This window comes from Dipodomys ordii, unplaced genomic scaffold, assembly GCF_000151885.1.
Source record: "Dipodomys ordii isolate 6190 unplaced genomic scaffold, Dord_2.0 Scaffold83, whole genome shotgun sequence".
Lineage (NCBI taxonomy): Eukaryota > Metazoa > Chordata > Mammalia > Rodentia > Heteromyidae > Dipodomys > Dipodomys ordii.
In genome coordinates, this window is record NW_012267299.1 from 8,617,976 (window position 1) to 8,630,702 (window position 12,727).

Here is a 12,727-nt window from a genome sequence, read left to right on the forward strand (position 1 = left end):
TGTTTGCAGATATTGCCTTCTTTCTACCTTTCCCCATTTATATGTCATATGCAAGTGGTGTTGGTCTTCTTTTTGTTTTTCAGGTTTCTGCTCAGTCCAGTGGGCCCATGCTAATCCTTAGGGATGAAAATTACCAGAATTGCAATGTCCTATAAGGCTGGATTCTAGAGCTGTGAGATGTCACTTGTCTTCTGATGAGACCTTGGGAGCTTTGAGGAAATCCTGGAAGCGTGTTCTGATTCTAAGGGAGGTGCCACCATCTCTGTCAGAATAGACAATAAGACTGGTTCTGGGAAACCAGAAGCTGAAAAGGATTGGCAATTCAGGAGTTAATTACGTGATTTTTTTCTTGGTAGGCATAAACAAGGAACAAGTTTCTGTTGCTCCATATTGCTTTCTAATCTAATCTCCCCCCCTTCTCTTTCTCTCTTGTGTGCATTCCTGGGATTTGAACTCTGGGAAGAGTTTGGTAGGCAGGTGCTTTGCCACTTAAGCCACGTTCCCATCCCTTTTCACCTAGCCATGCCTCCTACCTATCTAGGATCACAGGGGCACACAATCATAAATCCAGTCTTTTCTCTCTCTCTCTCTTATTTGGGGGTGGGGATGTGGGGCTTGAATTCAGGCCCTGGGCTCTGTTCCTGAGCTTTTCTACTCAAGGCTCTACTCTACCACTTTGAGCCATAACTTTGGTGGTTAACTGGAGATAAAAGTCTCATGGACTTTCTGCCTAGGCTGGCTTTAGACCACAATCATTAGATCTCAGCATGAGTCACCAGCACCCAGCTTGAATCCAGTCTTTTTTATCCATGTCTGTATCACCATAGCTTACTATATGGATAAAGGTAATTTGCAGAGTACCAGGTTAAGAAATCCAATGCAGTGGATGGAAGCTTGTGTTTAGAGATGAATCTCAGTTTCATAATGAGCTTGGTATTCATTTAAATAGTTATGTATTGTCTTTTCTTTCTTACTTGACTCCTATCCCTATTTTATTTACTGTTATAGCGATCCTCTCTAGCCCCCATGTGCCTAACACAATAATAAATTGATAGTAGAGAGTCAATAAACATATTCTTTAGTTAGATTAACAATGGACAAAATTTATTACATTTTCCCTAAAAGTACTTAACAAAGTGTAATTCTTGTCAATTAAAATATATTTACAACCTCACATAATGTCTTTATGGCTAAAAGTATGAATAGATTGCATTCTCTTTATATTAAGTTGAAATTTTATGATATTATTGATTGCCTAACATTAAGTAATAAAATTCAAAACAATGTTTTAAACAATGTTTAAAATAGCAGAGCAATTAGATAAGCAGAAGGACTTATAGGACATCAGAAATAAAATGGTAAACGCAAATTTACAATGATTCAGAAGACTTGTTATCATTTGAGACAGACTTGAGAGATAGCAGAGCCATAAAGGAGATAAGTTGAACATGTCCTAAGATACTAGTGAAAGCTGAGAGGTGAGGGATTAGAAGTCTCTGGTAAGGAAGTTAGAACCAAACATAAAAAGCCATGAATTAGTGGAAGGGTGACTCAAGTGGTAGAATACCAGCGTTGAATCAAAACAGTTAAGTAAGAATGAGAGACCGTGAATTCAAGCTCCAGTACGCGTAAACCCCCAACACACACACCATGAATTCTGAATAGAATTGTAAGAATTATGTCAAAAGAATGTTTTTAAAGTTTTCCACAAAGGAGTGATGGAGCTATTGGGAATAATTTTTGAAGAAAAATCTGGTGGCTTCATGAACAATTGATTAAATAAGACCTGCTAAGATAATGTAACAATTCTGAACCGGAAAAAGCTGGTTGAAGTAGAAATAACAGACACACACAACAGGCATTATTAGAAGGAAGAATGAACATACATAGTATAGATTAAAGCCCAAACAGAGAATTCACCTACAATTCTGCTCAGAGAGCATTCCAAGGAGTGAAGAGAGGTGAGACCATTGAACTCACTAGAGGAACTTGGCCAATAATGACATTAGTACAGTAAAAGTCCCAGAGAATATTTTTCCTGAACGAATCTCAGTATTTGGAGAAGCTAGTATGAATCTGGAAGAATGTATATGTCTTCATCTGGAGGCACTTGAGAAGTCTGAAGCTTCTTGAAATTATAATAGGGAGACATCTCATTTTTGTAGATAGGCTCTGTGACATTGGATGGGCATGTGTTTTCATAAAGTCCCTTCTCAGTTTCTTCTTTAGCTTTGGGAAGACCTGCTTCCATATTTTCATAGTTGCTATGCATTTTGGTTTCCTTGACAGTAGATTTGTGGTCTTGGGTTTCAACTGAGGTTTTTGACCTTAAGCCAATAATGTGGGTACCCAAGTAGAGATTTTTCATATAGGCTTTTCTTCTGCTAGATCTTCTTTGTAAAAACTTCGGTAAGGTAAATCGTGTAGCCTTATGGTGTTTCCAGTGCCAAACACAACCAATTCCACAGAACACCAAAAACACAACAAGGGAAATGCCTAGAAGAATGGCCACTGAAGTATTTCCATAGCCTTTTAACATTTCTGCGTTAACAATGTTGTTCAGAAATTTGGTGGTGTGACTAATCAATGCACAGGCACACACTGATGCAATTCCTTGTACTTCAGTGTTGTTAAAGAATGAGTTGGAAGCTACTCTTTACCTATCTCTTTTTCATATTTGGAAGAACATCATTTGGCAAAGTTCTTATGCAAATATAGCTGAGGTTGAGTAAACAGATTTGAAAGATGGCTTTCTTTGTCAATGATGCTGTGCACCGTACAGATGCTAAGTCACAGTTGCACTGTATCAAGAGGGTTCTAGTCCACTTCAAGTCCTTCCTTATTAGTGAATCCCAAAATGAAACAGAAATGAGCAGAAGGTAACAGCAGAGTAGAAGACTCAAGAAAAGGAATGTTGAATGATCTGTCATCCAGAAATCTTCTATAAATCAAAAATATATTTATTGCATGTTTAGTAGATAATATAATTAAAAACCTGATCTAACTATGCATTAAATACCAGCATGGAATACATTCCTTATTATAATGTCATTTACAATGTGGGATATTGTGGGGAGAGAACAAAGATGGAAGAACTCATGTTCGCCCAAGTCTGGTTGTTTATCACTTACACTTCAATGTGATTTTTATAGTAAAGATGACAATTTTCTGCCAACACTAGTGGTTTATACCTGTAATCCTAGCTACTTGGGAGGCTAGAATAGAGAAGATTGTAGTTCAGAAAATAGCCTGAGACTCCAATAGCTGACACAGTGGCATGAGCCTATCATCTAAGCCTCAGCAGGAAGTGTAAAAAGGTGGATCCTAGACTGAGCACTTGCCTTGGTAAGAAGTGAGACTCTTAGACTCTTACCTCAAAACTAATCAGTGCAAGGAAAGGCTGGAAATATGGCTCAATGGTAGAACATCTGCCTAGCAAGTATGAAGTCCTGAGTTCCAAACTCAGTACCACAACAAAAGAAATATTTTTGCCTGCAATAAGACAAATAAGGTAAGATAATACATATACAATTATTTCTATTGTGCAATAACTCCTCTGTAAGATCTACTCATTCTTCTTTGAATTGGGCAGGATTATAGTTTTGGCCCTAATCACTCTTCCCTCTGTAATCCCAAATGAATGTATTCTCTATTATAGCCTGATAATCTAAATAAATGATGGAATTCTGTGTCCTGTGCCTTCCTACATGATAAGCAGTTATCAGTTCATCTTTATAGTCCTAGACATAAAGACCAAAGAATATAAAAAATTATTCAATCAATATTTATTAAATGATGAAATTTAAAATTCACTCAAATATTCAGAATCTGATCATTTAAGCTGATAGTTTAAAAGTCAAAATGTGTCTTCTAAAGGGCTTATAGTTTACTTTTAAAGCATGAAGAGATTTTTGAAAGAGATCAAAATAGTTTTATAAATCTTCCAATTTCCTAGCTTCTTATACCCTCCAGAAAATACCTTTTACTCAGTTAAGGTAATGTTATAGGGTTTTATGTTAATGCTTCAAGGGATAGGTATTTTCAGCTGAGACATTGAAAGAGTTACACCCAACATTGTTAACAGTGCTTGTGAGATATTGGTCTTTATCCATTGAATGTCTTTATCAACCATATTTAATTAAGAGCTTATGTCCAGTCAAGTTCTAAATACTCTTTTGTAGATTATCTCATTTTCAACCTCAGATGCCATAAAAAGTAGCTGCTATTTTTTATCACCATTATACAGATGATAATAGAGGAGATTATAGATGTGAAGTAACTTTTTCTAAGAAGTGACTGAGTCACAATCAAGTAAAATTGTTTCCCAAATGTTACTCTTTAAAAATTCCTGTAAATGGGTACCAAATTGGTTAGCTCTGCGGTTTTGAGGGCTGTGAACCATGTATTATTTATCTTTGTATTGCAAGCACTAGCATTAGGCATGAGAAAAGTAATTTATTAAAGACAAATAACAAAAGGAAGACACACAAAATAGTGCCCCTGTTCTCATTTATTACTCAAAAACAATGGTGAATATTTATAAATTTGCCTAAGGCTCAATGTGCAAGTTCTCAGTGTGATATTTCATATACCAAAATGGCTTATGACACACAGTTTCTTTATAAAACTTTGATAAAAATATAGGGATAGACACTGTAGATCTAGATAAGTTTTCATCTTTTGGGGACTTTGGGAAGTACAGTAGAGAATCCTTCATCAGGGCCAATAGAATGCTTCTTTCAAAGACAAAAATTTGTGGTCAAATGATTTTCACAGTATGATTCTATTTCCTTTACAATAAAGATAAGAACTGATCTTAAGATGTTTTTGTAGCACAAATGATCACACTTGTGTGTGTATATTTCTGTGCGCCAGTCCTGGGGCTTGAACTAAGGGCCTGAATGTTGTCCCTGAGGTTTTTTGCTCAAGGATAATGCTCTACCACTTGATCTATAGCTCCACTTCTGGCTTTTTATGAATTAATTGGAGATAAGAGTCTCATGAACTTTCCTGCCTGGGCTGGATTCCACCACGATCCTGAGATAGCAGTCTCCTGAGTAGCGAGGATTATAGATGTGAGCCACCACACCCAGCATAAATGATTACTTAAGTAACTGTTTGCCAGAATATTTGAAATAAATTCATAAAGTAAATTTCAAATATTGATTAGTGTTAGTAAATTTATAGAAAGAAGCAAGACTTGTGATGGAAGTTGGGATGGGGTTCAGGCAGCTGAGTACAGCCACAGATTGCCCTTTCCATCTATATTGCTTTATGAAGAATATATTGCTTTATGAAGAATAGACATTCAAGTACATTCCTAACATGAAAATTTCTCATTGTTCACTGACATGAAGACAAAGTCATTTTTATAGCAGAAGAGCACTTTCCTTTTCCCTTTCCTGTGAAACATAAATTTAGACTGATAATGAAATACGTATTTTAAACTAGAGCCTTCCAGTATGGCATCATATCTAAATGTGTTCCCCTTTGTCCAGCTTGGAGGAAAGCTTTTTATTTCAGAAAGCAGTTCCAGCAGATTAATGAACATTTATTCATTTGATATAGATCACAGATTGATGAAAAACTGGAATTTGAAGGCAGATTCTGCTTTTTTGCTCAACCATGGATTTGGGGAGCTTTAAATTCATTTAGAGACACTTTATCAACACCACAGCTTGTAAATTGCTTTCCCCTTACCTCAACTAAGGCAGGTTTTCTAAGAATAATTTGATAAGAAATAGGGCATCAAATAGCTAATGATAAATTTGTTTCCTATTAATTTTCATTACCAAACACTGAAAATGTTATTCTTACCTTCAGGTTGTGTCAATCTTACTTGCTCGTTTGGTGATGCTTCAAATTTGGTTTGTTTTAGAACTGTTCCTCTTTTTCACTTTGGTCAGTTACTTCCTTCTTCTCCTCCCTTGCATATTATTTTATACTTGCAAAGTTTCCTGGTTTTAAAAGAGGAAGTTCTTATCAGACACTCTAGAGTTGAGAGAAATTTGTGAATGAGGAAGTTTGGCCTTTTATCTTTAACATGTAATTTTTCAAATGTATCCAGAAATGATTTTAAAAGACTAGAATTTTTAGTATTATTTTCAGAACTCAATTTAGAATTAACAACGTTTTACTTATATTTAAGTTCTTTTAAAAGGAGAGATTTTAAGTGTCATACTATATAGGGCTTTTTTGTTTACATGATTAAGAGAATAATCTTTTTCAATATAAAAGAAGGATTTGCCTACAATTTTTCTTTAACAAGGTAGATTTAATTTTCTTCCCTCAGTGTGTGTGTGTGTGTGTGTGTGTCTGTCTGTGTCTGCGTGTGTGTGCACACACAAATGCATGCCAATAATGGGGCTTAACTTCTGGGTCTGGGCTCTATCTCAGAACTCTTTTGCTCAAGGCTAGAGCTCTACCACTTGAGCCACAGCTCCTCTTTGAGCTTTATGTGATTAATTGGAAATAAGAGTCTCATGGAGTTTTCTTCCTCACGATGACTTCAAACCATAATTCTCAAATCTCAGACATCTGAGTAGCGAGGCTTACAGATGTGAGCCACCAGCACCCAACTGTCATTGCATTTTATTTATTTATTTATTTATTTATTTACTTACTTACTTACTTACTTACTTACTTAGTCGGTTGTGGGGCTTGAATCTGGGCTGGGGCACTGTCCCTCAGCTCTTCAGCTCAAGGCTAGCGCTCTACCACTTGAGCTACAATGCTACTTCCGGTTTTCTGGTTTTTTGTGGTTTATTGGAGGTAAAAGTGTCATGGACTTTTCCTGCCAGGGCTGGCTTTGAACCACCAGCCATGCTCAGATCTCAGCCTCCTAAGAAACAAGGATTACAAGCGTGAGCCACCAGCACCCGGGTGTCTCTGCATTTTTAAAACAATTATATCTAGAAATAGTTTTCTTGTTTCTCTTTTTTCAGATGTTTGTGTGTATGGACTTGTCTTTGAACTCTTTCCAGATATCTTTCCAAGATATCTTGTAAGGAATCCCAAGGCTCTCTGCCATTTGTTAAGCGCAGTATGGAAATTTACATTGTAGTATAAAACAGAAAAGCTAAGATAATAATTAGGAGCTAGCAAATTCTTTACTATCAATCAGTTCATAGGATTAGTAATTTAATTGGAGCATTAGCAGGAGGTATCACTACCTTGCAAGTAGTACAGTTTTATTATGTCTACAAAGGGGTTATATAAATTTAATGTCAGGAAGTTAAGAAACTAGAGGTGAAGAGAGAAGGCAGGAATGAAAAGTCAAAATAATATCAGTGTTGCTTTAGTATGTTAAATACTCAATCTATTATTAGCAGCTGCCAAAATTAAATTGTGCGACTTAGGCGACGTAGAGGATGAATTTCAGTGGAAAGGATTTTAGATAATGTTTAAGGGAGAAATTCATTCCCAAACCTGAACTAAAAAAATAATGAAGGGTAGGGGTTTTCTTTGTATTTCTTATTAGCATCAGTTAGTTGTACATAGGGATTTCATTTTGACATGTCCATTATATTCAATAACAAACCTCGATCAGATTCCTCCTCTCTGTCACTTGTCCCTATCTTCTCCCTTTCTTCCAAATTCACTCTCTACAAACTTCATTGCTCCATTTTCATGACCCATTCATCAGCTGTAGGGAACTTGGGCACTTTCTATAGCTTCGCAATTGTGAATAGTGCTGCAAAAAAACCTGTGTCTGCAAATGCCTCTATTGCATCTAGACTTACCTGTCCAAGAGAGGTCTCAGTGGATCATATTTTGATTCTATTTTCATTTTGAGGACTTTCCTTACAAATTCCCATAGTGTTTACACCAGTTTACACTCCTACCAACAGTAAATAAAGGTTTCTCTCCCCACTTTATCCACAACAGTATTTTTTGTTAATTGTGTTCTTATTGTGAGCCAATGTGACTGGAGTGAGATGAAATCTTGGTGTTTCTTTGATTTGTATTTCCTTTATAGCCAAGGATCTTAAGTATTTCTTCATGCATTTGTCATTTTGTAATTCTTTCAAAAATTGTTCAGTTCACTTACCCATTTATTAATTAGGTTAATTCTTTGCAAGTTTAGTTTTGTGAGCTCCCTGTATATAATAATAATTCCTTGTTAATAATCATATAAATATATATGACAAATATTTCCTCCTTTTCTGTGGGTTATGTCTTCAGTCTAGTGACTATTTCCTTTGTTGGTTTTTAGTGCAGTTCCATATTGTCAATTCTTGCTCTTATTTTATGAGCTATTCAAGTTCTCTCCAGGGCCCTATGTCAGTATGTTCTAGTATTTTCTCTATTCTTTCATATATTGTTTTAAAATTTGGGGTATTAAGGTGTTTGATCAACTTCCAATTTATATTGACATGGATCATTTGTTGAAGGGGCTATCTTATTCCAATGTATATTTTGGGCTCCTTTGTCAAAAATAAGATAGCTATAGTGGCATGGATTGATTTCTGGGTCTTCTGTTCTGTTCCATGGGTCTTGCTGTTCATCTGATTTTTAAAACCACTACCCTGCCGTGTTTGTTACTATAGCTTTGTAGTACAATGTGAACTCTTAACATTGTTATACCTCCTGCATTGCATCTTTTGCTCAAGATTGACTTTTGTGCTTCCATACAATTTTTAGATTGATTTTTCTATTTCTATGAAGAATGACATTAGAAGTTTGGTGGGGATTGTATTATATCTATAGATTGCTTTCTGTAATATAGTTATTTTTATAATATTGATTCCACCAATCATGAGCATTGGATGTCTTTCCAACTTCTGATGTCTTCCTCACTTTCTTTTTTTCAAGTCTTACAGTTTTTATTGTAAACATCACTCATCTTGTTGGTTAAGTTTATTGCTGGGTATTTTATTTTTTCCAAGGCTATTGAGAATTGGATTGTTTTCCCCTGATTTCTTTCTCAGCCTATTTATTGTTGGTGTACAGAAAAGCAACTGGTTTTTGCATGTTGATTTTATATCCTACTATACTGCCAAAGGTATTTATAAGATCCAGGAGTTTGGGGATGGTATCTTAAGAGTCTTTTAAATACAGAATCACATCATTTGCACATAGTTTGATTTTTTTTCCTTCTTGGTTTAGATGCCTTTTATTTCCTTCTCTATTGCTCTATACTGAATATGAATGTAGAAAGTGAATACCTTTGTCTTCTCCGGACTTTAGGAGACATGATTTTAGTCTTTTTCTATCTAGTATGATGTTGGCTATTGGTTTGTCATAGATAACGTTTATTATGTTGAGGTACATTCTTTCTACTCCATTGGATTTTGTCAAAGATTTTTCTTTTTGCTGGTCCTTGGGCTTGAACTCATGCTCTGGGCTCTGTCCTTGAGCTCATGGCTAGTGTTCTACCACTTGAGCCACAGAGCCTCTTCTGGGTTTCTTTGAGTAGTATATTGGAGATAAAAATCTAACAGACTTTCTTGCTTGGGCTGGCTTAAACCATGTTCCTCAGATCTCAGCCTCCTGGTAGCTAGGATTACAGGCGTGAGCCATTGGCACCCAGCATCAAAGGCATTGACATGAGGGTGATAAAATAGTTCTTGTCTCTGGTTTTATTTATGTGTAATACATGTAAGTATTTATTTATTATGTTGAACCCTTTGTATACCTTGAATGAGACTAACATGATCATGATCTTTTTGCACTGTTGATGTTTGATTATAATTTGCAAGTATTTCATTAGAATTTTTGCTTCCATGTTCATCAAAAAGATTGGTATATAATTCTCTTTTATTGTTTCTCTGAGTAGTTTTGGAATGAGTAAAATACTAGTTGCATACAATGAGTTTAATAATATCCTTTCCCTTCCTAATTCATGGAAAATTTGAGTTTGGTGTTATTTCATCTTTAAAGGTTAATCTATCTAGCCTGGGCTTTTCTTTATTGGGAGGCTCTTCAATCTCATTGTTCCTGATTATAGGGTGTGAATGCAGGATATCAAACTCTTGCTCAGCTCTTTTGTTCATACCTTGAACCAGTCCTCTGGTCTACCATTTTGCTGATTAATTAGAGATAGACTGTCACAGACTTTTCTTCCTGGCTTAGTTTAAGCCTAGATCTCTTGATCTCAGCCTCCTGAGTTGGTAGGATAGTGTGTGTGAGCCAATAGTGTGTGGCAGATAAATATCACGTGTTTAATATGATGACCACCTTTGGTAAGCTGATCTACTAGTTAAAATAGAAGACCACTTGGTTAAATGACAGGCAAACTTTTTCTTAAACTTTTTTTTTCAAATAAAGACAATTTTATCTTAAACTTCCTAGTCTAGAAGTTGGTGAGGCTGTAGATAAAGAAGAAGGGAGTTATTAATAACTTTGGAACCATCCATTGAAGGGCATCTGGGTTGATTCCACAATGGATGAGTGGATAAAGAAAATGTGGTATATATATATATATATATATATATATATATATATATATATATATATGTATACAATTGAATTTTACTCATCCATTAAAGAGAATGATGCTGCATAATTTACAATAAAATGGAAGGACCTGGGGAAAAACCATGCTAAGTGAAGTAAATCTGGCCAAAAGAGACAGAGGTCTCATATTTTATCCTCATATGTGGAAGCTAGAATTTATAAATAAATATATAAGTATCTGCTTTGTATGGTTCGCAGGTGTACACAAATGTATTAACTGAACTATGGTATATTAAGGGGAAGAACTGAAATGCTGCAACCTCTTAGAAAGGATAATAGAGATTTCAACAAAATAAACACTAAGAAACAGGTACTTGAAAGGGTTAGGATGGGGTCAAAGGGCGGGAGATAGATGAATGAAGGGGAAAAGGTGGGAGAATGCACTCAAAAATTCAACACATATTCTACAAAATTAATAAAAAGTGAGGGAAAGGGTGAGTTGGGAGTGATGAGAATGTGGGGAGGGAATCGCATTGATCATGATACATTACATTCATAAACTGCTTTTTGAAATGATAAAGCCCTTGTCAACTCCATAAAGATTATGTACACATATATGAAAGAAAATTAATAATTAAGTGCAAAATGTGTCAAACCAAAATGAAGTAAATTTTGACCTTCAGCTGGTCAAAGCAAGACAATTCTCCTTTCTTGGATTTTGAATAAGGGCTGTGATGGACACACTTGATATTCTCAAGGGACAGGTACCCTCCTAATCATTGCAATCAAATTTCTGTAGGTTTAAAGCATTTTTACCTATCGTAAAAATCTTATCTTAGATGAGAAACGACTTCACTGACTCTTCTTCTCATCATATGTAAGGTATCTATAATGAGTGGCTGATTCCTGAAGTTCCTTCAAATGCTCATAACTTCACATAATTCTAAATTCAAAAGGCTGTTCTTATAGAAGCGATTATCATATTCAGCAGTAGATACCTGAAATGTGGTTTCAGGTTTAGTATATACTTCCTTTTAGTCCAACTTCCTTTGCTCATCGTGTTTCCTAATTGCTTTGTGGATCAGATACTATGACACGAAGCTTGCTTCAACTTCACTTGAACAACACTCCCTCTTCTTCTTCCCCTTTTACTCCTTCACATAAAAGTAGATAAACACTAACAACTGGAGAAACTATGATATATGAAAAATTAACCCATTTTACTTTTTCATAAATAAAACTCAATACTGCAAATTTGGTGAATACAGTTTCTTGAGACAAATCATCTACACATATTTTCATAGATTTTCATCCTTGAGATTATTGCAAACTAGATTACTAACAGTGAATTAGTCATCATTTGGTTCCCCAACATATTCAGTAAATGTAACCTATAATTTCAAAGAAATAACTGGATACATTTAGAAATTGCACACTGTAGTCAAGCTAGATTAAAAGCTATTGGATTCACAGAGACCTTTATTAAAAGAACATCATCAATTACTCTTTACCATGTCAAACTTGATGGGGCAGAAGGATTGGGTTATTAAGTATTTGGCCTTGAGACCCTGCTGACCTGACTGATTCTGGGTGAGAAATTCTGGGAGAGCCAGAGGCAATAATACTGTTGTAGCTTTTACTCTTTTTACATAATGAGATGTTGAACTGTTAACTCTGTTCCCACAAGAAGCAGTAGAAGGTAAAGGGAGACACCCAAACAAACACCAATGAAGTGAAGGATTTTGGTAATCTTAATACATTACTTTCTGCAGGAAATATGCATTGGAAGCCAGTCCATCTTCAGATGAACACTGATGAGTGTTTACCCAGAATGTGAGGGCACTAGTGTGGAGCAGAAATGCTTCATAGTTCTAGGTAAGCCTGAGAGCTTCTGTTAGACCTGCTTCTGAATTTCTGTGTATACCACCATCTTCTGTTTAAAAGCAATAGATTGACTAAATTTACATTATTCTTCCTTCATTTAAGAGTGATAGGTCTTGCCATGACACCCTTCCATCTAGTTAATAGATCAACATTCTTAACCTTTTGGCAGCCCTGGAGTTTGAACTCAAGGCCTCATCTTGGTAGGCTGGCACAAATGCCACCAAGCCATTCCTCTAGCTAGGTCTTTTATTACTGAGTTTAGAATAGGGTCTTACTTCCTGCCCTGGAATTAAGTGAGCCCATGAGTCTCCTTCCTGCCTAAGAATGGCTATGCCTGAGCCCAATCTACCAACTTCCAAGCATTCTATCATGCTGGGAATTTCATGGATATGTCACTGCGTTCTGTGTGTCGCTTTAGAGATGAACTTTCTTTGTCTGGTCTGGC

General features: G+C 35.8%; 1 protein-coding gene across 2 annotated transcripts; it reads right to left on the minus strand.

Annotated features, from left to right (window-relative positions):
* Positions 1–1,082: 1,082 nt before the first annotated feature.
* On the minus strand, positions 1,083–5,903 carry Gapt (GRB2-binding adaptor protein, transmembrane). Of its 2 annotated transcripts, none has more exons than XM_013025241.1 (2): positions 5,818–5,903; positions 1,083–2,941 (listed from the first exon to the last, which is right to left on the minus strand). In XM_013025241.1, exon 2 carries the CDS (start codon positions 2,537–2,539, stop codon positions 2,066–2,068), a length of 474 nt encoding a protein of 157 aa, XP_012880695.1. In that variant the 5' UTR covers positions 2,540–2,941; positions 5,818–5,903; the 3' UTR covers positions 1,083–2,065. The 2 variants fall into 2 exon arrangements, with proteins under 2 accessions (XP_012880695.1, XP_012880694.1); XM_013025240.1 differs by lacking the exon at positions 5,818–5,903 and adding an exon at positions 3,374–3,474.
* Between the last annotated feature and the right edge of the window lie 6,824 nt (positions 5,904–12,727).